The sequence below is a fragment of the Oryza sativa genome, chromosome 6, assembly GCF_034140825.1.
Source record: "Oryza sativa Japonica Group chromosome 6, ASM3414082v1".
Taxonomy (NCBI): Eukaryota; Viridiplantae; Streptophyta; class Magnoliopsida; order Poales; family Poaceae; genus Oryza; species Oryza sativa.
In genome coordinates this window covers 4,884,818-4,911,211 of record NC_089040.1, presented here as the reverse complement: position 1 = coordinate 4,911,211, position 26,394 = coordinate 4,884,818, and the positions used below count along the sequence as shown (strand labels likewise).

General features: G+C 41.5%; 1 protein-coding gene across 1 annotated transcript; it reads right to left on the bottom strand.

Annotated features, from left to right (window-relative positions):
• Positions 1-12,582: 12,582 nt before the first annotated feature.
• On the bottom strand, positions 12,583-14,984 carry LOC4340383 (ethylene-responsive transcription factor 1-like). Its single transcript, XM_015788266.3, has 3 exons — positions 14,600-14,984; positions 12,948-13,818; positions 12,583-12,862 (listed from the first exon to the last, which is right to left on the bottom strand). Exons 1-2 carry the CDS (start codon positions 14,862-14,864, stop codon positions 12,995-12,997), a joined length of 1,089 nt encoding a protein of 362 aa, XP_015643752.1. The 5' UTR covers positions 14,865-14,984; the 3' UTR covers positions 12,583-12,862; positions 12,948-12,994.
• Between the last annotated feature and the right edge of the window lie 11,410 nt (positions 14,985-26,394).

The window sequence follows — 26,394 nt, the reverse complement described above, 5'->3', positions numbered from 1 at the left end:
TTGGTCACTAAATTGAATCAACTTGGTTATCTCTGTACCGTCAAGTGCTAACCAAGCTAATATACGCATGTTAATTAACAAGCCTGAACTAGTAAACTGCACTAAGTAATGGAAGCCTGCCTGTTATTTGTTTGTAATAGTTTCTGGGGTGGGGTTGGTCCAAAGACCAAAGTTATGGACCATGAATGCTCGTGTGTTTGATGCAAATTACAAATTGCACATTCAAGCTAGTAGTTTCACTGGTGGAGAAACGATTTTTACTCCCGGTTGGAAACCTTCCTATAGTCTTGGTTTTCCAACCGGGAGTAACAACCCGGGACTAAAGATCGCTATCTTTAGTCCCGGTTCAAATACCCGGGACTAAAGATGTGGTCCCGGTTGGATGGTTTTTTTCTTTTTTTTTTCTTTTCTCTTTTTTTTCACTGTTCTTTTGCTATTTGCCCAAATCATCTCAGATCAAATATTCATAGCAAATCATTCACAGCATTATCTCATATCAAACATTCACAGCACACAGCAATATAGTTCATCCAAATCATTCACAGCAATAGTTCATCCCAAATCATTCACACAATAGTTCATCCCCAAATCATTCACAACAACAACACAAATCAAATCACGCATTCAACACAGATTGTATCAATCAACACAGATCGAATCGCACATTAAGGAAAAAAAGAAAAAAAAAATCCACGGCAGCACCGGCTCCACCGCCTGCCGCCGCACCGGCCTCCGCGCCGACCACCTCCCCCTTCAGATCCGGCGGCGGCCGGCCGCCTCCCCTCCGGATCCGCCGCCGCTCGGCTGCCGCGGCGCGAGGCCACCTCCGCCCCGCTGCGCGAGGGCCCCGCCGACGCGCCCTACTGCCACCGCCGTCCGGCCGCTGACGGAAGAGAGGGGAGGAATAGAATGTGGAGAGGAGGAGGAGGAAGAGGAAGAGATGTGAGGAGGAAGAGATAAGGAATAGAATTTATTAACTCCTCGATCTCGCGCACGCCTCGTCCTCTCCGCCACGCATGCGTGCATGCCGATCTTTTATTCCGGTTTAGGCTACCAATCGGGACTAGAAACCAACCAGGACTAAAGATAATAGGGATCTTTTTTTCCGGTTAGTGTTACCAACCGGGACTCAAAATAGATCTTTAATCCCGGTTGAGAATACCAACCGGGACTAAATATAAAAAAGTAGCTCTAACCTTTTGAACCGGGACTAAAGATAATCTTTAGTTCCGGTTTTTATTGCAACCGGGACTATTGTGGGATTTTGGCTGACTGACCAAAGATGGTTTCTCCACCAGTGTTTAACGATCATTTGGTTGGCGTCATGACTCATGAAAGCTAAGAAATTCGCCCCACATGCCAGTCAACCAAGGAGGATAAAGTAGCAGCTGGCCCTGTTGCAAACTTGCCATTGCCAGCCATGTGGTTGCAGTTGCAGTTGAAGGCTTGCAACCATCCATTCCATGGTTGTTTTATGAGGAGGATAAAAGTTACTCCCTCCGTTTCACAATGTTAGACTTTCTAGCACTATTTATATTCATGTAGATATTAATGAATCTATATACTTATATGTGTCTAGATTCATTAACATCTATACGAATGTGGGCGATGCTAAAAGACTTTCTAGCATCGCCCACATTCATATAGATGTTAATGAATCTAGATATATGTGTGTGTGTCTAGATTCATTAACATCTATATGAATATGGACAATGCTAGAAAGTTCTACATTATGAAACGGAGAGAGTTAATGAGGTGAGTTACAATGTGATGAAGAGAGGAAGATGTACACATTAGCGAGCTACAAAATGTGTAACTTAGCTTCTTTGGAGATAAATCTGGTGGATAATCCAGTTATTCAGTAGAAAGTAGGAACAGGAGGCTCTAGGAAATGCTATAGAAATTTTGGAACACATATGCAACAGGAATCGAGTCAATCAAGCTGATTTGATGAGAGCCGAGAAGTACATGAGGAGTTGCAGTCTTGCATAAACTGTCCTCCCCGCCACTACTAAGATATACACATCAGTGTGTGCAACTTTTTCGGTCTGAACCTAGCTCCCCTTAGGCAAACTTGATAGTATGTTAGCATGATCCAATGGTGTAGGAAAAGGAGGCACCAGGAAAGTGTAACAACAGCACAATGGATACCATTAGAGGATAGGGTTGCTCGCCTTCAAGTCTATTCCTGAGCAAATGTTTAAGGAGGCCGGGCTTAGCTTAGTCTTGGTCCTCTTGGCCTCGAGAGATGGAAGAGTGCAAATGTGCAATCACCTAGTCAAGCTCGAAAGATCCGGCCTATGGCCACTGTGGCATTGGAGGGGAAGAGTTGGGGGTTGATGCCCATGAGACTGAGTTAGCTTAGCATGAATATCCATATAAATTTTCATGTAATTTTATCTCTTTTGAAACAAATGTATAAAATTTGGTCATTTCAGATACTTTGACTTAAAGAAATATTAATACCAAATTTTACACTAATAAATATCGTAACTCTTAGAATCCTCTCAACGACCTTAAAATCACCCTTAAAAATATCAAGTAGGTCTAAGATCTAAGAATAGGCATTGGGAAATGTAGTGAAATGAGCTTTTTGTGAAATCCTTTTTTTTTGTTTGCACCATCCACTTTAGGCTGGACCCATGACCTAAGATGCTACCCTCCATCAATCAAAGAAATGGCCCGTTCAGCAGTTTGAAAAGCGTGCTAATGGAAATCGAGGTGGAATCTACATCTTAATCGGAATAAAATGGGTCAGGTACTTTTTGTGCTAAACGGTATATTTTGTGAAAAAAAATTCTATATAGAAGTTACTTTATAATATTAGATAAATCTATTTTTTAAAATTTATAATACTTAACTCAATTAATTACACGATAGTGGCTTTCTTGTTTTCCGCGCTCTAACTTAATTTTCATCTTCATTACAAACAAACACCACCTTGTGATTGAACACACATTGTATTTGTTTTAAATGTATTAATTTGATCTCTTTTTTGCGGGGAAAGTATTTATTTGATCTAATAAGTTAGAAAAGATTGCACATTGCACTCATGACCCAAGTAGTTCAACGAGCACGCACTTGGTGTTAGGAAAGCTCTAGAAATTCAGGCCCACATGTCAGGCAATCAAGGAGAACAAAATAGCAGTTGGCAGAGCCACCTTGAGAATACACTAGTTCTGACTTCTTACAGAAGTTGTCCTTGTTGCAATGCCAACCATTTGGCCCCCATGCTTGCAATGCAACCAGCCTCTTTATGGTTATCACAACAAACGGATGCTCCTGGATCATTACATATATCACAACAGACTCAACCAAGGTGAACAAAATAAGTGAAGAGAGCAAGAGATACTCATCTGAAAATTCTTTCATGGCAAACCTGATGGACAGACAGTCCATTAGTGTGAATTATATGGCGCAGGAAGTAGGAATAGGAGGTACTAGGAAATACGGCAGCAGAGGGACAACTTATGCTGGAGGAGATAGCAGCACACCTTCAACAGGCAATCTATTTCGTCCGGGACCTACCAGATGAGATGGCTCACATGAGAAGCTAATTAGAACGTTGCGCTATCCTGAGACTAAGGTAATGTGGGAGGAGAAGAGCTGATGTCCATGATCAAGCTAGAGTTGAGAGCAGGGTACTACAACAGCGTCGTAGTGTGGCTGATTTCTCGGAGAGTTGGAGTTGGTCAAAGTTAGCTACGAATGTTCATTTATATCTTAAATATTTAAAAATATCGAGAAGAGAGAACTGCTCTGAGACATATATGATTAGTACCCTTCACCAAGAAACATCAGATTAATTTAAGAGTGAGAAGAGATGGTGGTGCAGAATCACAGAAACAGCCTAACGTAAGTGAGAAAGAACAGAGAAGAGCTGATAATTTCATAATGCTGATGGAGAACTCCCGTCAGACCTTTTTTTTTAATCTTTTTGACGAAAACTATTTAAACAAAATAAGAATAGGAAGCATCTGGAAATGATATAGAGCGGAACCTTCCCGAAAAGCTGGGTAACATGTTGGCGATGATTAATTCAAGATTGGCTCTTATTCCGGAGTAAGAGTTGCAGATCTACATGTTCTGTTCACTTGGTGACATCCGCAAATCTCTTGTTACTTTCAAGCATTTAGCAAAACCTGTGTGCCTATCCTTCATTTTTTTTTCTCTCTTTTTTTTTTGTCAAAATGTATCGACAGCCAACGATGGGCTAATGCTGATTCAGGCATGGCGGGCTGGTGGCAAGGATTACAAGTTCTCTTCCATTCTCTTCAAAAATATGGAGTATTTGTTTAGGTATTTCTGCCATATTATTATGAAAGGAAAAAAAAAACAGGTATATGGGAAGCACAGCTGCACGGCAAGCGAAGTTATGCACAATCGTTGTTAGCTGTTTGCAATAAATAAATAAACAGCTTGAGGGAATCTGTAAAAAAAAACTGAATAGCCAACTTTCAAACTTTCAAACATAAAAAGAAAATCAAGAAAGGTAAAGAAAACAAACAAATAAACAAAGATAAATTGGCAACAAACCAAAATGGCCCTTAACTTTTGAAAATTTAAAAATATTGAGACCTAATCGAAGACATACTAACTTCGGCTAACTCAGCTCGAGGCTTTGACCCTGACTCTATCCTTGGTAAATGGGCATTGGGAAGTGTAGCGAAATGAAATTGTTTCAACCTCTACTTCTGGCTGGACTCAGGGTCTCAAATGCCAGTATCTATCGTCCAAACCAAGTTCAAATGTAATTCCATTCCCTGTTTTTTTTTTCATCATTTCTTGTATTGTGTGACATTGGGAATATGCTGGAGGGCTCATTTGAATGTTGCAAGTTGACTGGTATGGACCCTGAATGGCACTGACACCACATCAAACAAAACACAGGTCTCTTCCTATTTAAGAGTTAGAGGATATGGTGGAGCACAGTCACAATTCACAGAAGGAAAAACAGCCTAACTGAAGGGAGAAAAGATGAGACCTCATAGTTACATGATACTAATGAAACCTTTCTGTCAGTTTTTCTTTCTTTTTTTTTTGGGTGAAACCATGTAGACATGGTAGGGCTAGGAAGCATCAGGAAATGCAACAGAGCAAAACCTGCCAGCAAAGCTGGCTAGAGTTTTGGTCATGGTCCGTTGAAGAGTAATTTTTCCTCCGGTAAACATCATGCGTGTGGCTGATTATGATGCTCTGGTCACTTAGTGACAGCTCTGTCTTATCGCATGCAAGCACTTAGCACAGCATGTTCCCAAATATCTGCTTCCCTCCATTTTCTCATGTTTCATGAAAAGGTATTGATAACTAGCTGGTGGGATAATGCTTGGTGAGTTTGTCTTTCAACTGTGTAATTGCATTGACAATGTTATGAATAGTACTGAAGGGCATAAATTCAGTACTAATCTTTGAAAAAAAATGTTTTATGGGTATAAACATAAAAATATAGAAAAACAATAAAAATGCAGAAAGAAAAACAAGGTTCCAAAAGAACCACACTGCCCCAACAGCTCTTTAAAAATGCCAACAGCACTTGCCCATGTCCTCCTTGATTAAGCCAGCATTCATCGGCAAGACTGCATCCTAACTATCAGCATCCTATCGAACCAAACACTTTATACTCATCTTATTTTTACATCTACATCTCCAACACCATATGTGCAACATAGGTGAGGGATTTGGGATGCATCTTGAGTTGGTGGCACCATAGAAACCCAGATACCACTGCCTTGCGCCATTGTAGGCCTGGAAGGCATCAGGAATGCAAGGAGCTCTGTGCCTGCATCCATGGTGACCATCGCCATCTTGATCGCTCCGTCATGCGTGGGATGAGACTCTCGCTCCATGAATTCATCTTCAGTCTGTCCAGTAGTGTCCGCAAATTCCATTTTTCTCATCTTACATCTTAGAACTAATACACAAACCTATTTGAAACGAAATTATAGATACCTAAGATTCATGGTTGGTTGTATATATGCGCATTGTGTAGAGGCTGGAGGTGTAATTGTGCTCATCGTTCTATTTAGTTCACTGAATATTTCTTTCACAAACTAATACATATCATTTAATGGGCCAGAAATCCAATTGATGATGGTGACCATGACACATTTGTGGAATCATGATCAGGTTCATCTCCATTGGTGGATGCATGGATAGAACTGGCTATGCAAGTGCATCTCAAGAAATGGTCCAAAACTACCACTAGATAGGCGGGATGATGCCATGAAAATCATTTGTTTTGTTCTTTCTGGATAAAGATGAAAACTCAGTTGTTAGGAGTTGATGCAGGAACTAATAAAATGTTCCAGTCATCATCCGTTACTGCCACTCAGTGTGCTCATGAATACCTCTGGTTTTGCTCCAGCTGATGAAAGGGAATGCATTCAAGTGGCATTTATGTTCATTTCTCATTTGAATTGTGATCCTAACATAATGCATGTATTCGATGCTATGGTATTGTAGGTTCGAGATAATATAGGAGCACTTAATAAGATGAGCAGAAAAAATGATTCGACAGCATAGTTGGCCAGAAAGTATAAATTAAAGAAGTGGCAACACCTCGTGCCTGCTTCAAGATTTCAGATAAAACCGACCGACTTTTGAGAAAAAGCAAGTACAAGAGATACTTGCCAATGACTTGCATCATTGATCAAGTTGAATTGAGGTTTGATCTCTGATGGCCCTGAAATCTTATAACCGATATATTTTTGTTCTATCGCATGTCGTTGGACTAGGAGGCACCGGAGAAATGTAGAAGCCTGAGGTGAATTTACACGTCTCCAGCTTCTACTCTGCTACTGCCTTAACTCTTGCTACTTAGTATTTCCATTCCTTTTCGATACTATTACCGCGTAGTGTTAGTGTATCTAATGTACAAGCTTGAATTCTGTGTTTAAGTTGTTTTAAATTGATGAGTAGAAATATGAAACTTGTTCTGATAATAAAATTTACAAATGATACGGGGATATTGTTGAGTAAACCAGACTATCAAAGTATACTGCTTTCTTTCATATGTTATTTACTCTTTTATGGGCGTGTGGGTTTTGATTGTGTACGTCCTAGTTATGTAGAGGTTAGGAGTCTTAGTATGGTTTAAATGTAATCCTCTGATATCAATAAAACCTTCATTTATCTAAAAATATAGCACACTGCTAAAAAGTTGCCACTTACAGATATTGCAGAATGTTAGAAAATAAATCAAGTACAATATCATGATAGTTATCTGTTGTCATAGATAGAATATCAAGAAGGCACAGATCATATACAAATGGTAATTCACAAAGGCATCTAAGACATGTAGAATCGCGCAGCAAGAACTAAACCAACAAGAAAGGGGTGAACGGTTGAAGTACCAAAAAAATAAAACAAACTAAAAGTTACCCTTGAATTGATGGAACTCGGTATGATGGGAGTTGTTGTGTCGGTCTGACCACATGAAGACCTCCGGTCTAACCGGTGTAGGTGCTCCGGTCTGACCGGTCATTGCGCCAATGTCGCTTGTTGCCGCTGCCGGTCTAACCGCCGTGGTGCCGACGGTCTGACCGCCGGTATCCTGTCAGTGTAACCGCCGCACCCGAACAAAACACAAATCGAAGATCTCTCAAAGTAAATTGAATTTTATTGCTTCTATTTGTGTTTACAAAGCGCAAGAACAACACTCTCATAAATCTCGACTAAACTCGAAATCCTAACTTTTATCTAAACTTAACTCTCTCTCTCTCTCTCTCTCTCTCTCTCTCTCTCTCTCTCTCTCCAAAATGGATACAGACATAAACACTAGTAATAAGTAAGCACATGGTAACAAAATTTATGTCAAGAAGAAAAAAAGCTTGATGCACAGATAGAGGGTCCTGCACAAGCGCTTCTCACTATGCTAGATGCTATCCTTCAACTAAGTTAATTTGGCTGCACAGTTCCATTGAGCTATATACCTTCTAAGTTCTAATCATGAGTTTCATATTGGTGTGATGAGCTAATGACAGATAGCTCTGTCCTGCAGGAACCTCCGCATCAAGCCGATCAAAATAAAATCACCAAACAAAGTACACTCCATTATCAATTCGGGGATCAATGAGCAAAGTCCGTATGGTTGTTGCACTGCATCAGACCAAGCACATTTGCGTTAATCTTCCTTCTTATAAATGTAGAGAAGGTGATACCATCCTTGACACTATAATTTGGGATGCCATGGAAATACACTCAACATGTCAACCATTATACTGATGTACACTAGGGATGGGAGGCATCAAAGAAGGAATTGGCACCAAACCTCCTTGTCAACGTTCTGACCCCTATGGTTTGAGCTAAAGATCTACTCAAACTTGTGCTGATTCTTCTTGTATTTCTGGAAAAAAAACATAGAAAGAAACCTAATAAGAACTGGACGTTTGTATGAGGGAAGAACATTCAAAATTCTTGACCAACATATGATGCTCTGCAATCTACTTCAAAATCAAGGAGTGACCAAAGGTTCTACTACCCGAAGGCCAGGATCAAGTAAAAAGAATTCACGTGAGAATTCCTGTGTAAAACGCTAGATTTTAGGCTGGGGTCTAGGCATGTCCGAAGGTAAGCAAGTGCAAGTTGTAACTAAGATGGGCAAAAACACCAAGAAGTCAAACACATGCTAACATAATTATGAGTCATGACAGAGAACTCTGTCCTGCAGGAAACTCTACATCAACCCTGTATAAAAAAAATCACCAAACAACGTACACGTATTGTTATTGCACTGTTTCAGAACAAGCACATTTGCACTACTCCTCTCTCCTTATAAATGGGGAGAAGGGATACCAGCATCAAGTTTCAGAGAAGTTGATTGGCTTGATGCTGTTCTTTGTGATGTCATTGAAATATATCCAACCATTCTACATCACGGATGGGAGATATCGAAGAACCGAGGAGTGGAAACCATCAAATTTGAAAACAGACCAAATTTTCTCCTACCAAAGAATCATCAAAACATAGGAGCAACCAAAATTTCTCCTATGCAAGAACCAGTACCAATTAATAAGAAACTACCCGACAATTCCTATGTAGAAGACAAGATTTTAGCTAGGGTCTACCAGTATGTCCGGGCTACGGAGTTAAGTGCAACTGAAGGGATGATTCATACTAACCATCTTCCTCTGTAGCATAAGTTGTTGTCCTGCAATAGCAATTAGTACGACACCACTTGGTCCGGAAACTGTTTTTCCATATAGCAACATTTTGCAAATTGTGCAAGAACACTATTACAAGTTCAGCAATCAGCTTTACTTTATAGCATAGCACACTCTCAATGAGCTATTCACCTTCCTATATCATGAGTTTCAAATTTGTATGATGAGCAAATGACAGAGGGCTCTGTCCTGAAGCAATCTCTGCATCAAGTCAATCAAAAAAAAACCACTAAACAAAGTACACTCCAGTGTCAATTGAGTGATTAATGGTCATAATTAAGGCTTGTACGATTATTGCACTGGATCAGACCAAGCACATTTGTGTTGCTCTTCTCTTCTTATAAATGGAGAGAAGGAGAAGGCATACCACCCTTGATGTTTCAAACAAGCTGAAGAAGAGATAACTGACTTGACACTCTTCTTTGCAATGCCATGGAATATACTCAACCGTTATACTGTTGTACACTAGGGATGGGAGGCATCGGAGAAGCAAGTGGCACCAAACCTCATTGCCAATGTTCTAACCCCTATGGTTTGATCTAAGGATACCCTCAACCATGTACCTTACTTGATCAATGATCATAATTAAGGCTTGTACAATTGTTGCACTAGATTAGACCAAGTACATCTGTGTTCTCTTCTCTTCTTATAAATGGAGAGAAGGAGAAGGCATACCACCCTTGATGTTTCAGACAAGCTGAAGAAGAGATGACTGACTTGACACTCTTCTTTGCAATGACATGGAATATACCATTATAATGTTGTACACTAGGGATGGGAGGCATCGGAGAAGCAAGTGGCACCAAACCTCATTGCCAATGTTCTAACCCCTATGGTTTGATCTAAGGATACCCTCAACCGTGTACCTTACTTGAAGGTATTTCTAGAAAAGCATGGAAAGAAACCCCATAAAAACTTGTGAGTAATGGCATGATGAACATTCAAAATTAGATAACACAATATGCTACACGATCTACTTCAAAATCGAGGACGGGCCAAAAGTTCTACTACCCAAAGGCCAGGACTAAGTATAATTCGAAAAAAGTATAATCCGCCCGAGAATTCTATGTAAAACACTAGATTTTAGGTTGGAGTTCTAGGCATGTTCAGAGGTAAACATGTGTTAACAAAATTTCTGTTGAAATCCTCGCAAGGGAAAATTATGTTGAAATGAAACTAAGCCTACTGCACATGTAGAGGGGCTTGCACAAAGCACTTCGAACTATGCTAGCTGCAAAGTGAAGACAATCTTTCATCGTGAGTTCCAAGCTGAGGTGAAGAGCTCATGAATCATGACAGAGGACTCTATCCTGCAGGAAACTCTACATCAACGCTGTCAAAAAATCACCAAACAATGTACACTCTAGTACAATTGAGGATCAATGAACATGTCATGTGGACTTAATATGGCAAGTAAAACATAACTATGACTCGTATGGTTATTGTGCTATTTCAGACCAAGCACATTTGTGCTGCTCCTCTCTTCTTATAAATGGGGAGAAGGGATACCAGCATGAAGTTTAGAGAAGTTGATTCACTTGATACAGTTCTTTGTGATGCAATTGAAATATATCCAACCATTCTACATTAGGGATGAGAGACATCGAAGAATGAATTGGCACCAAATATCTTTCTTAATGTTATGCCTTTTTTTTCTTTGAAAGAAAGGCAAAAGATTTGCCTAGTATATTGATAGATAAGGAATAAAAGTATACAAAGGTTATGCACAGGGATTGTCAAAAGACGACAGTCCCAGGAAAAAGGCATTAGGTGATATCTCCTAGAATACCAAACTCTTGGAGTCTATATGCTCCTGCCTTCACCCAAGCTACAGCTTCCTCTTTGATCTTGGCTAGGATTGTGATGTTCTGGCCCCTTGGTTCTAGCTCAAGTTCATATATAGCATCTTCGTATCATTGTGACTTTTAGAGTTAAGACTAGCATAGTCAGGATGTTCGAAAGTACTTATTCCAACATTTAAATGAAGCTTAAATGATGTTCAGTTCTTTTGTGGGTCTAGAAAGAAACATGGAAAGGACTGTGATAAAAAACTTTGTATTGTTCACGAAGTGTAATAAACTGGAAAGCTATGTAACTTGTTACAGATAGATACTCCACTGCCAGAGAGAACTTGAGACTTGAGCTGATAAGCTAGACACAACACAACACATACTTCCTTGGAGGCAATATATAACACATTACTAAAGCTTCCATTATTAGTGTTGCATTCATGTATGCAACCTTTCATTCTGAGCCTTCTTTGGAGGCAAACCTGATGGACAGCCTATTAGCGGGAATCCCATGGTGTAGGAACAGGAGGCACCAGGAAATGCGACACCAGACTGCAGAAATGTGATGGAGGAGAGGGCCGTAAACCTTCAACAAACTGACAGGTCTATTCCGAGTACATACAGCAGTGCGACGAAGAAGGAAGATTATTTCTCTCTTTGGTTTCCCCTCACTTTCTTCCTGAACTAAAAGACCACTTTCTGCACGAAATCAACAATGAAGCTGCCCAAAAATCCAATTATAAGACGGTGTTTCTTAAGATAGTCCTTTGCAATTTGTTATGTACTGCTTAACTTTTGAGATATTTTGGGAGGGTAATGATACCCATATGGTCAATATTGATGGTGCCTATTACCAGCAACAACCAACGTAAAATACTCCACTAGAGTTTTAGCATATTGCAGCAAGGATCCTAGACTAGCAGCAAACCAAACATACATAAATATCATAGTGCATTAGTGCACAATGGTTGGATACACAGCACAGATGTTTTTATTATCAAGATTTGATAACCATAGTTTGGAGAATTGGAGGCTCAAATAAACTCATTCCAACATGGATTCTAACTCTTGCGTAAAAAAAAATCATAGAAAGGAGCCCGATAAAAAAAATTTTGTACAATTCATGAAGTGTAATCGGTCAAAATTCTCAATCGAACATGATGCTCTACTATCTACAACAAATTCAAAGAACGGCCAAATTTTCTCCAACCTAAGAACAATCAAAACTGAGTGGCAACCAAAATTTTTCCTAGGCAACAACCATTACCAAGTAATAAGAAACTACCCGAGAATTCCTATGTAGAAGACAAGATTTTGGCTGGGGCCTATCAGTCAATGTATATGTAGGTCCGGAGTTTAAGTGCAACTGAAGGAAAGATGATTCATACTCACCATCTTCCACTTGAGCACAAGTTGTTAGCCTACAATAGCAATTCGTACAGATACCACTTGGTCCGGAAACTGTTTTTCCATAAGGCAACATTATTGCAACTTGTGCAAGAACATTAGTACAAGTTCAGCTTTACTTTATGGGATATTTTGGAAGCAGCGTTTCTAGTCAAATATGATCATCAATGGTTCTTATCCCCAGCCATAGCATGACCATTGACAGGGGTCCAAATCAACTAGAGTTTATAAAACCAACCACATTATATAGTAAACATTGGCTTCAGAGTTCAGATCCACAAGGTTCACAGCCACTATAGCAAGTACAGATAAGGTAGAAGCTAAGTAACTTGTTCCAGCCTCATATAGCAGTTACAGATAGATAGTTTCACTGCCAAATAGTACTTGAGACTTCAGCATCTAAGCTAGACACAGCACATACTAACATACTAACATAGCTATATAGCGCAACTAGAAGCGCCCGACAGACACATGCCGCTTCTTGGATGTCCAGAATGTTTATTCCTGAAACGAGAGGCGGAGAAAGATCAGAGAAATGGAGATCGAAATGTCACAAAGAGTTAGCCGTTTTCACATTGCTGATGCTTACCATTTGTCCTTATATATACAGGCACCAGTTGCTACACCCCAAACCCCTCAGTAGAACTCGGCCGACACGGGCATGTCATCGAAGCTCCAAAGGTCCATGCTACTGGCCACATCCTGAGATCCATCAGAGCTCAGAAGGGTGTCAATCGACTCATCCGAACCACCATCGATCAGAAATTTCATGTACGGCTCCAGGTCAGCAAGATCAATGCTAGCATTCCCCATCACAGGAGGTACCATTGCATCACTGGCATTGTTCTGGAGGAATGCGGAGTCATCAACACCTGTCATGGTCGGTGCAAGCATGGAAGTTATGTCAGGGGTCTTGATATCATTCTCCTGGCTAAAGTCCGAGCAACCAAAGGAGTTGCTCCCTTGATCAGAGGACAGGTTCACGAAAGTATCCTCAATCGCGTTCATTGCAGGAACAAATGAGACATTCTGAATCTGCACAAATGGCTCCTGTAAGGTGTACTCAACAGCAGGGTAGGCATAAGCATTTGTGTTGTACATGGTTTTGTTGCCTGCTGACATGACGGCCGGCTTCTCTTCGATGCTGAAAGCAGGCATGTTCATGGAGGAGGGCTCAGCATGACTCCTCTGAGAAGCCACTGGAGCCCCATCTGGGAAATTGACCTTGGCCTTCTTGCCTCGAATCCTTCGTGCTTCAGCATCATAAGCTCTGGCAGCTTCCTCAGGAGAGTTGAAGGTGCCAAGCCAGACGCGGACACCTTTGCGAGGATCTCTGATTTCCGCAGCCCATTTGCCCCATGGCCGCTGGCGGATACCCCTGAATTGGTTCTTTCTCTTCCTTTTAGCAGACCTTGCTGCAGGCCCATCAGCACCAGCAACAGTAGTGTTTTTCAATCCACCTGAAGCAAGGAACAAGATCGGTGTATAAATTTTAATATGGTAAAAACTTATTATCCTTCAACCTTTTGAATCAGTAGCATACACAAAGAAGCATTGAGAATCGAACACTTTAACATAAGAACTGCTGGCCAATAAGCATTAAGAAAAGAAAACAGAAGAGAATATATTAAAAACAGTGAAGAAAATACTGTACATGTTCAGTCCAATCACATGGTATAGAAAAAAAAACAGATATTTCTTCAGAACATGGATCTGCTTGAGTCCTAACTTTGTTCAGAAATGTCAAGATTCTATACGCCCAGTGTCGGATCCAAGATTCTTCATACGGGATTACTTGAGTACAGTAATTAACACGAAAAAACATAGATCTGATCCAATTTGGGCAAACTCTCAGAAACTTCTTCTCCAAATTGTGTTGTATGGAAGCTCCATCCATGAATCGTAGGAGCCATCACAGGACATGATGATTCATCATAACATAGGCCCTGATTTCTAAAACTGAGATATAATAATATTCCTTAAGATTAATCAATAAGGTAATAAAGCTAACCCGGCAGCAGCAACCTAGCATGATAAGCAAGCACTAACTGCAACAATAATTAGGTGGAATTTTCAGATTTGCAGACATTAAATTTCCTACAGAACAATAGAAAAAAAAAAGGCATCCTTCTCCTCACCTACTAATCTCCCCACTGACCGCAAGCAAAAAAAAAAATCTGGGCCAACCAAAATCAAGAAACAGCTCGCTTTTATCTCCCAAATCTCGCGTTCTTGTTTTACCTTTAGCGAAGCCGCTCCGGGGCGCGGCGAGCGGCTTGGCCTCGTCGGCGTCGGACTCCACCTCCCACTCGCCGGAATCCACCTCGAACTCCTCGAAGTCGGCCTCGAAATCATCCTCCTCCTCTTGGCGCAGTGGCAGCCTCCTCGCGCCCTTGTTCTTCTTCTTCTGCTGCTGCTGCTTCTTGGTCTTCTCCAGCCAGAGGTCGCCGGCGGTGACCCGCCGCGGCGGCGGGATGAGGTCGGAGAGGATGGCGCCGCCGCACATGGTGGGCTAGGCTATGGTGCTCGCAAAGCGGAGAAAAGCAGCGTGCTTTGCGCGAACGAGAGACAGTGCGTGAGATTTGTGATGCTTTTCTTTCTTTGTTTGCTTGTTTTTACAGAGAGTGAGGAGGATTTGGCCATTTGGGGCTTAAATATGATGGTGGTTAGGGGAGGTGGCCAGCTGGCTGAGTGTGATTGGTCCACGTGGGACAGGTGGAGACCTTCTGATGCGAGATTGACGGCTCAGATTAGTGGTAAGTTGCTAACCCGCAAACTTACCTATAGGCTAAAATAAACGGTTACTTATTTTGTTCTATAAGTGAGTTCATGGGTTAGCCACACACATCGTCATGGATATCTCGTTATCAGTGAGGACGTCGTTTATCAATATGGGCTGGATCCACCACAAGAAACTAACCAGTTGTGTTACGCTCACTTCACGATATATTCAGTTTTAAAACTTTAATAACCTATCTTTTGACAAATAAAATATAAAAACATATCATATCAAATTATGTAGCATTACGAATATAATCATAAATCTTTTATTTATTATAATCTAGTCATCTACAGTAAAAGTTAAAAATGATATAGCAGTAGTTAATAGTGCCAATTATTTTAAGAACGAAGGGAGCATATTTGTTTAGAAAAAAAAAAAGAGTTTTGAAAAGCCTTTGACGACCATGGAGAAAGAAGGGTGTACACTTCTTTTTTTTAATCTGAAAAGGAGAGACGGCTGTTATTACTGGCATGTGTTCAACGCACGCAATATCATTGATAAAGGCAACTAAAACACTAAACTTGGGGTTACAAAGTCACGGCAACAATCGTATTAAAATGTTCTCTAGATTGTCTTACTATTTTTGTCCCTTGGGTGTATATATGGTCTCAAAAGAAGATTCCACCAGTCATTTTAGGCTTTTTGTCGTCTAAGAGCAAGTTTAATAGTATAGCCAACTGCTGGCTTCAAATCATCTATAATCAACTTAATAGCTAATTTATACAATAGTTATCTATAAACATATGCTACACAATCAATATCTGGTCCCACCTGCGTCTTGGAATCCGTGCTGCAATGGGCTATAAATCTGTAGCCTGCTGCTATTATCTCTCCTCTTTTATCTTCTTAAAAAAATATTTATAACTGGCTTATAGTATGCTATTGTACCTGCTCTAAATGAGAGATGACAAAATGAGATTGTCCTGACGACACTTCTTTACTTGCTTGAGTTTTAGCTCCTAATTAGGTAAGAATTTCAGATGATTAAATGGGAAAGCTTTCCATTTAGTTATTGATGAGAAATCTTAGGGAGTAAAGCTTGTAAAAATATGAAATTTATCTTACCAAATTTTTCATATACTTGGGAGTATATGCTAGATTAGCAAAGCAAACTTTCTGATAAGGAATAGTCCATATGCTCACAAATTAAATTTGTTGTGTGCATCTTTACAAAGTCAGCAATTTTCCTCAACATGTCAAAAAGGGCAAGTATGTGCCAAACATCAAACTTTTTTGGGCATAGCTACCTTCAAATTCCTCCTGAATTAGGTGAGTGCCAAAGTTCAATGACTGAAACCATAATGTCAATGTGTTAAATTGTCTTGCCTCAACTCTCTCATCACAGTCAACACCTAAGACAGGCCTAGACCTGGATACTGTCTCAGCTTTTGACCGGTAATTAAATTGAGTTCATAATTGATTACTACATCACTGTAATTCTCATTCAGAAATCAGAATAAAGGTTATTCCGCAATATGGTAGCAGCCAAACCATGAAACATGTCTGTTGAAATGGCATATTTCAGGTTCGACAACTTTGAGAGTAACAAGCACTGAAAACCAATTCGATTGGTGCATATATACATACACACTATGCAGCTGCGAAAGGTATTGATTTTTGCCTGCAGAATAACCAAACAGTACATACAACCTGGAGTTTAGTAATGCGTGTGTTTTGTGTTAGTTGCAGCAGCTTGTGTGACGCATCTGCACTTTTTCCATGGGACAGCCAACCTTTTTGTGATCTTTTTGCTTCACTCCAGAGTGGAGATTGGTGAGGCGTGCCATCAACTCGTCGATCAATTTGTGACCATTTGGACATGACATTTCTGCCAAGAAACAATTCGCGGGCCATCACACACCACCACTTGGTGCTGGTCTGCTGGACCATTAGTTGCTGCTACTGTGCTAGTACAAATAATTGATCAACTTGATTTAATAAGGTATTGTCCTTTTGATAGCTCAACTTACATCCCATTCATATATTTGGTATATTCCTTCACATATTTAATATCCCAATAATTGAATTGTTACTAGTGTTTTTGTCGCAAGTTGATCTCCTGAGCGCTAGAAGAACATCGTAGTCTTAATGTAAGGTTGATCTCTTGAGCGCTAGAAGAACATTGTACCCTTGAATACAGGAGTATTATACTATGTATAGGATGATAAATTTAAGACGTGTTCAAAGAATACCTCCTCCGTCTAAAAAATCCAACCTAGTTGTGTCGAAGATCGTAGCTGGGATTTGTCTTTCTTTTTTTTAAGATAGAGTAGTAGTTAGAAGAGGTGGACTTAGAATACGAAAATGAGTGAAGGGTTAAGATGGAACAGTATATATTTACAATGGCAGTGAAACGATTTCCCGGTGATGTTATCCGAAAAGTAATTAATACTTAGTCCCGTTTCAAACAAGAAATCAATGAAATTTCACTGCTGCTTGTCAAATTTCTGAAAGAATCTCGAGTTGTCTGGTGAACCAATTATAGGCACGATGCAGCTGGTGGGCCGGCGGGAGCAACAGCGACTAAGGGCCTGTTTGGTATAGCTCTAACTCCTAAATTTAGCTCCAAGAGTTGGGTCTGGAGTGGAGTTGTGGAGCTGCCTAAACCCAGCTCCACAACTCTAATTCATTTTGTGAGAGAGCTCCACCCAGCTCCACTCCCAGTTTTGGTGGAGCTGAAACTGTTTGGCTGAGCTCCAGCTCCAGGAGGGGTAGAGCTGGAGCTGGAGCTGTGCCAAACAGGCCCTAAACGTCAGCTGGTTAGTGGTTACCCGTCGCTTGCCTCCTCGCCTTTTCAAAGTGAGTCACCGATAGATCGGTGGATGACTGGATCGGCATCTATCCAGACATAGTAACCTACTCCCTCCGTAGTAAGAAAAACCAATCTAAGGACTCTTGAACCGTAAGAATGAAAAAAAAAAGAATAGGAAAAACGTAGAAATTTAATAGGAATGTAAGTGTAAAATAGAAAAAATATACGAATGACCGTCTGATTGAACCGTAGGAAAAACGTACGAATCGGATGAGAGAGATAGACTCAAAGAAAAGTTTCCAAGAAGTTGGAGCTCTTGCTAATTTTTTTCCAGAATCTCTCCTCCAAAATCTCTATAGGATTGTTCATTCCATAAGAATTTCAAAGGATATGATATGATTCAATCATTTGTTTCAAAGGGCTTTATATGAAAATTTTCCTATATAATTGAAATCCTCCAAAATTCATATGATTTTTCTCCAAACCAGAGGGGCCCTAAGTGAAGATGTAATACCACCTAGATTAATAAATTTGGACATATATGTTATCCTAGGTGGTGTCACATTCCACCTAGGTTAGCTTTTTAGGACGGAGGGTGTGTTTTCTCCGTTCTAAAATATAAATATTTTTAAAGATTTTATTTAAATTTAAAATGTATTTAGAAATGATCGGAAATGTTGTGAATTGATTGAAAAAAGAGAGTATATTAGAAAAGCTAATAAATAAAGAATGATTGATACCAGGGTGAGATGAAAAAATAGCTTTATTTTATGATAAAGCTTATTTATTTTGGGATAAAAGAAGCATTACGATTTCTTTTGCTGCTGTGTACTAGGACCGATGACTTGACTCAAAAATCTGCTAAAAAAAATAGTACCCCTAGAGCAAAAGTTTCTTTCTGGATAGGACAGACAGGAGGATCACTCTGCAGGCAGTGAGCCAGGCACACTTTGAAGTTTGGATCAGATCAAAGATACTCTATCCATACTAAAATATAAGAATTTAAAAATCAGATAAGATATTTTTTAATACTACAAATCTGTGTATGACGGATAGAATATTTTCCAGTACTATGAATCTAAATAGACAGTCTGTCTAGATTTATAGTAGTAGAAATTATCATATCTAATCCTAGTTATTATATTTTAGGACATAGAAAGTATATAACTCAGTGTAGCAGCTAGGTGCAATGCAATGCACCGGGCCGGGATAGGAGGGGACCGAGGCCAACGATCGACGAGGAGGAGCAGGAGGAAAGGAAAGGCAGACGCTCACGGGTGCGGTGCCGGACGCCACGGAACCCCACACGGCGGCCGGCGACGCATCGGCATCGCGTGCCCACCACACGTACCCGTCTCCCCTGATATAGATTTTCGAGTAATTGCATGATAAATCTTTAAGCTTATTCGTATATAAGGTCTCATCTTTTCACTTATACTTATACTCTCTTCGGATTGATAGCCTGATAATACTTGTCATTTTATACCAGAATGAGATCAAATTTTAGAATCTTTGATTATCAGTCATTTTTAAAATATTTATCTTTCAAATATATTGACTGCATGTATAGATTAATCTTAAAAAGTACTTTAAAAGATCATATATTTATTAACACTTTTATACATATTATAATAGAAAATAATGGTCAAAGTTGTTTTTTTAGACGTGCCCTTGTCCAAAACGACAAGTATTATCAACCCGGAGGGAGTACTTATCAGCTAAAATTTAAATTTTTAATCTTAAATTTGAAGTTAATTTTAGGGTTTTTTCATTGAAGTTTATTTTCAGCCTTTATTTTTAGATCGCTAGGAACACGTATATAAAAATTTTATTCACAAATTATTATTCACTTGCAAATATGCCTTTTCGCTTATTCCCCCAATAAGCAAAACGATGGTTCCGTTAATCTTTTAACTTTTTTCTTCATTTTCATTTTCCCTTCTCTTGTATATTTTGTTTTCATTTTTTTCTTCTTTTTACCTTTTTTTTTTGCCACACGAACAAGAATGAATAAGAGAAGGGAAAGAGGAGAAAAAAAGGAAAAAAGGAAGTGAGTTGGCGTGTCACGAAAGCACGCGTGATCTTGATGAGCCGTGACAATTTAACACTAAAATAACACACTTAAACCAGTTAGAGAATCTAAAAACACATTTTAAAAATTTAGAAACCTAGACGATATATACCAACCGAGTTTAGAAACCGATCATACGCTTTACTTTAACTAGAAAAAATACTCGTGCGTTACGTAATTTACGTGGGGATTCGTTTGGATATATATTTTTTAAAAAATCATGAGCTATAATTAGAAGTCCGATAGTCTTAAGTTAGCATGCGAGTATTTTTAAAGATATTTCTTATACGATTTCTTTTCTATTTCTAAAAAACGAACGAACTTAATAAACGATTCAAATGCGTATATGTATTTTCAAAAGTGGACGAACTTGAAAACCAACTCATATACTCAACAGATGACTTGCAAAAACATCTTTAATTTTTATAATAGTAGATATTGAGATTTTCCGTAGCAACTATAGTATAATATCACCACACCAGTCGTAGAAACCCCATGTAAAATAATACTCCCTCTATCTATTTTTTATAGGCATATTTCTAAATCTGAAAATTTTATTTTTGATAGGCGTATTTCAATCCAACAACATATTCTCTTAATGACTTTTTCGGATTTAATGTGTGACACTCTATTCTTCCACACAGGAATGACTACATGGGCATCAAGAAATGTAAATATTAATGAATCGCTTGTTTACGAGGAATTCCTCCAGTTCTATAATAATTGACGTTTTGGACAAGGTTAGGGTCAATTTTTTATAACTTTGACCATTAATAACTTTAAAAATATTTAGTTTAAAGAAACTAGAACAACATATATAGATTTGTCTTTCAAATCACTATAATAAAAAAAAGTAAACATGCATTTATTTATTATATATATTGTAATAGAAAAATAAGGTCAGAGATATATTTTGTAGTCCGTGTCATTGTCCAAAACGTCAATTAAAATAGAACCTGAGGGAGTAGCATGTTTAAATGGATAATAAGTAGAATTAATTATCCTTGGTCTATGTGCCAAGATGAAATATAATTATCATAATAAGTAGATGGAGGGGTATTACTAATTTAAAAAAGAAAAAAGAATTGCTGCACGCCGTAGTAGTTCGCGTTCGCGGAAGCCGCGCGCCTCGCTGAGGACGCGACATCGCGATTCCCGCGCCGCGCCGCGCCACGCCGCCCCGGTCCGCAAATATTCCCCCTGCCTGCCGCGCCCGCGCATGCATATGCATGTGCCGGCGCACACGCCACACGCCACGCGCCGGCACGCCGCGCGCGCCACCTGCCGTCCCGTCCCGGCGTCGCGCGCCTCCCCCCTGCGCGCGTCTCGGCTCCTCTAGCTAGCTACTTCGTCCCGGTGGTTGCACGCCGCGCCGCGCGTGTCCGCCGCGCCCGCGCGCGCGCACGAGCGAGCACGAGATCGATCGACACGCCTGCGCGCGCGGCTGCGCCCACGCCCACGAGAAAGCAACGCGGCTTTTGGTTGCAGCTAGCGAGCGATCGATCCGTGGCCAGACGCGTCGGCATCGTGACAGGGGGGAGACGTTATCTCTTCTCGTGTACTTCCTCCATTTCACAATATAAATTATTTTAGTATTTTCTATATTTATATTAATAATATGTTTTGATTTATTAACATTAATATAAATAGAAAAAATATTAAAATAACTCATATTGTGAAACAGAGGAAGTCCCAGTGGCAGCTCAGCTCAGCAGAGCCGGCTAGCTAGCTAGCTCGATCATTCGTTGTATCATCGCTACTACTGTCGATCGATTGATTGATGGATTAGGCAATGTAATTAGCTGCAATGGGCACATGACGCTGAGAGATTTGTCTCTAACCTAGATTGGATTGGATTGACAGCGAGAGGAAAGAAAGAATTAGTGTTGTGTTAATTTTTCGCGTAATTTGTTGTTTCATGGAAATTAAGGAAGAAAAATTGGGTGAAGATAATCACGTTCTCAGCCGCAAAAAGGTGGTGCTATACGTGCTCCAAGCTCCAACCGCAGGTAGTGGATCGAATAGCTGACATTTTAGTACTGAAATATCGTGAAAAGATCTCAGATCTCTCCACTGACTCCTTGTACAATTTGATTAGTTTCGTCGTCATAAACAAGTTGCATTTTCTGTACGTACTCTCTTGTTGCCGAGACTCCAATCTAATGAAGCTGGCGTTCCGTGCAGTGCAAACAACGTTGTTTAGGTACTTAGGCTATCGGACTAAACACTAAATTGATTGCGTGTAGCTCACTTGATTAATACAATACTGGAGTATTTCTATTTTGTCTTATAGTAGTATATTCTGTTATCTCTCTTCTTTTTTCTTGCTTCACCATTTCAGCATCCAAGCAAAGCTGAAAAAAAATATTCATTTTAGGTCCCACAATTCATCGTCGACTCTGAAATTTTTCCCTATACCGTAAAACCGGATACAATCCATCCCCAATCTACAAAACCACTGACAAATGAGATCTCTCGACAGTATTATCCCTAGTTTTAGCTAACGTGGTACCTACATGGCTCTTTTGATTAGGTCTTCGTCCCACGTAGCATTGACGTGGAGCTTACGTGGCAATTTGATTAAAAAAATAAAAGGAGAAAAATTGAAAACTAAAAAATATACGGGCCCATATATCACTCAAACAAGAAGATGAAAAATAGTATGACCCACATGCCGGTGGGTCCACTTCCTTCACCTCACCCTCTCTACCTCTATGGCTCTATCTCCTCTCTCTGTCGGCATGCACAGAGAGGGACGAGGCGGGGAGGGCGGCAAGCGGGGTGGGGAGGGAGGATGGCCGAACTCACTGACGGGCTTCACCCTGGACTCGTCTCGCTCGACCTCTCCATCAACGCCATCTCCAGCACAATTTTAGCGTCGCTTGATCGCCTCCCTGCGTTGTAGGACCTCATGCTCAGCGACAACAACAACACGGGCATCATCCCACCGACGCTAGCTAATGCGACGGCACTCGTGCAACATCACGAGCACCATCCCACTAGAGTGGAGGTGCTCGACTTGCGTCCACCTCGTTGAGCTATCGTTGCTTGCACATCCGCGACCATCGCGCTGACTCCCGGTTGGACTCCGCCGTTGCCGTCGCTCCTCCTCCGCCGCGGGTGCCACATCCTGCAGGCCTTAGCACCCTCCCCCACCACCGGAGCCCGAGCTGGGCGAACCATTGTCGCTGCCAGAGGAGCCAAGACGACTTGCGACTGCTTCTTCTAGGATGCACTCCAGCTTGAACACTATCATCGCGACATCGTCGTTGCTGCCACGTCAATGTTACGTGGGATGAAGACATAGTCAAAGGAGCTACGGAGGTGCCACGTCAGTCAAAACTAGGCACAACACTACCGAGAAATCTCGTTTGCGCTGATTTTATAAGTTGGGGGATGCGTTGTATACAGTTTTGTGTTTTATGTACGAATATTGGACTCGGCGACAAATTAAGGGACCTAAAGTGAACTTATTGCAGAAAACAAAAAAAATCATGGGACCAAATAGGCCTATTGGAGGTCTTGCAGCTTTAGCCTAATAGCGTGTTTGTGCAAGCCCAATATGGACCGTTGTGTAGGGGGTTTGGTTCGGGGAACCTATCAGCATTTACTCGGACTATAATAGCAAACACGGCCTATGGGTTTCTTGATGGATGAAGGATTGTGATGAAGGGGAGGCATTATTCTCGCCACAAGAAAAATGTGTGTTTGCATGGCGTGGTCTTGCGTCTTCTCGATGGGGGATCGGAGTTTAATTCTCCGAACTCCCTGGACGGCTTAGCTGACTGCTGACCTGTGGTCGCGGTATATGTCTTCTATTTTTTTTTGTCTGCAGTAATTTAATTTTTGGGGAAAAAAATCGATAGTGAGGGAGGAGGAAGCGTAATTGCTTTGGTTCGTCATCTCCCATGGAGAGCAACGACGATCATGCACTGAGGAGATGGCGTGGATGACAGCACGAGCTGACGCGTCTATGCCAATTAGCTTTCGAGCCAGTAGGATTTCTTACGTATTTATCAAATTTGGCAACAAACTAAACGTACATTTTTTTTAACTTTACTTAAAAAATGGTATGGTTGATAATGGCATCAAAGTGGACATACCATTCATATTTGTCGCATCTGTATATTAGGTTTGTTTTTTATGCGACGGGGGAATTCGTAGGTTATCGCTTTCTTGGTATGTGCTGCATTGGCTGGAAGCCTAGAACCGCTGCATAGGTGATAGGAATAAGTTCACCGGAGGTCCCTCAAATTAACACCGAGATTTTTTTGAGGTCCCTTAACCACAAAACCAGAAATCTCCACCCCTAAACTATACAAAACCGTTCACTCAAGGTCCCTAGACAGTATATATGGGTGGTTTCACTGACGTGCAATCCTAGTCAGCAAAAAAAAATTAAACAAAGCACGTGGGGCCCACATGTCATCTGCATATCTTATTTTCTTCTCTTTTCTTCTCCTTTCTCTCTTCTCTCTTCTCTTCTCCCTGCTGCTGCTGCTCCCGACCCTGCCCCGGCCGTGGTACACGAGATCCGCCGCCGCCACCGGAGTCCTCGTCGTCGCTGCCGGCTGGAGAGCGTGCTGTTGGGGGAGGTCACGCCGGGCTCCTCGTCCTCCTCGCTGCAGCTGCGCCCCCCCCCCCTCGCCGTCGTCGTCTCCGCCACTAGCGCTGGCCGGTTCATGTCAATCCCCCGCAGGAACGGCATCTCGACGTCGTGGCACGCCATCATCACCGTCCTTCCCCGACCTTCGTAAGATCCATGCACGAAACTGAGACGCCAAGATTGCAGCATGCATGCACGCACGACGTCGACGTAGTCCGTCCATCTATACGCACCGGAGGAGGAAGAGGAGGAGAAGAGGCCAGCGCCGCCGTTCCATCCACACAGCTGTTGCGGCTGCGGGGCAGCACCACGGCGCGATGGCGGCTCGTCGGCTGCACCCAAAAGAAAGCTCGGGCGAACCCGAGCCAGGGAAGCGCGCGCGGGTGAGGTCCCACACCAGGTCGACGCGATGGTCGCCGGCGGCGCGGAACCGCCTCGTCCCGCGCTGCCGACAGAGGAGTCAGGGACGGACGCGGAAGACTAGTGTCTCCTCGTCGGGTGTGGGTGCTGGTCCACGAGAGCGCGGTTCCTGGAGTCCGACGCCGAGCACGACATTGTCGTCGCGCTGGACGGTGAGGCGGAGGCATCAATGCTGCTGCTGCTTTTCGCGCAATCAGATGATTCGATTACATTCACTGGCTCACTGCTACTCGAGATCAAGACTTGATACTACACATCGATTAATTAATTTGTACTCAAGACACTGATACTGATCAATCAATCAGTGGTTACTGCTCGTCTGATATAGAAAGGCAAAAGGCGTAGGCAAGAACGAGGAGAGGATAAAAAGGAAAAGAGACGGGGAAGAGAGAGAGATCGCGGTGATGGCCGGAGAAGCGGAGGATGGCGACGGCGAGAGGTTGCGGCTGTTCGTCAGCCAGGTGCCCTGCAGCATGGCGGAGGAGGAGATCCTCGCCGTGGACCGTGCCGCTCTCGTGCCAACGACGCCACCGTCATCCGCGACTAAGCTGCCGTGTTCACGTTTCGAAGGTGCCTCCGGAAGTCCAGATGACAACTTGGATCGCCCTGCCACCGCCGCGGAGCCTCGAGGCGGCCACGGCGTCGTGCACGGCGACGGACAGCGCCGTCCCGTCGGGAGGAAGGCGGCTGGGCCCCGCAGGACCGGACGCCGCCACCGCTGTTAATTTGAGGGACCTCCGGTGAACTTATTCCTAGGTGATAAGCTGCATGGCAGGGCTGGCCCATATGAAGGGAAATTACCAATTTTTAACTGTGCATACTGGAGGCCCAAAAAGGCCCATTCAAAATGGCATGTCAAACAATCAAAACGAAGCCCAAGCAAAGCTTTCATCTAAGCAGATAGCAGCACACTGATGAAGTGATGAGCAATCGATGCCCACATGCCAGAGGCAGATTAGATTTAGTCGGAAATTATATCACTTCTAACGAAACGGTTCTCGGTTTGCTCGGGATTTTTCTTTACATATTTATCATACTATCTAATGACAACCCTAATAATAGAAATTAGAAGTGAAATCCTATGTATACTAGCTAGAATCGAAAATGGTCAAAAAAAATATTATCACTCCTATGGAAATGATACTTGGCCGATCAAGAATTTCCATCGTTGTTTTCATCCCTTAGGTATACGGAACTAACAAAGTTATTACTACTCGCCGTCTCACAAAGATTTTATTTGTAACTATTAGATGATAAAGTACTATAAAAGTTATTACTACTCGCCGTCTCACAAAGTTATCCACTACTTATCTTATTAATGATAAAGTAGTATTGAAAAATGCTAGGAATGGAATATTTGAGAAATAAAATTTCTTTGATTTGTGGATTGAGACTTGAGAGTAGG

Excerpts from the sequence above, each read along its gene's own strand:
- LOC4340383 (XM_015788266.3), bottom strand. The coding sequence starts at position 14,864 with ATGTGCGGCGGCGCCATCCTCTCCGACCTCATCCCGCCGCCGCGGCGG. Across the intron at positions 13,819-14,599 it reads CCGGAGCGGCTTCGCTAAAG|GTGGATTGAAAAACACTACT; the intron begins GTAAAACAAGAA and ends TCCTTGCTTCAG.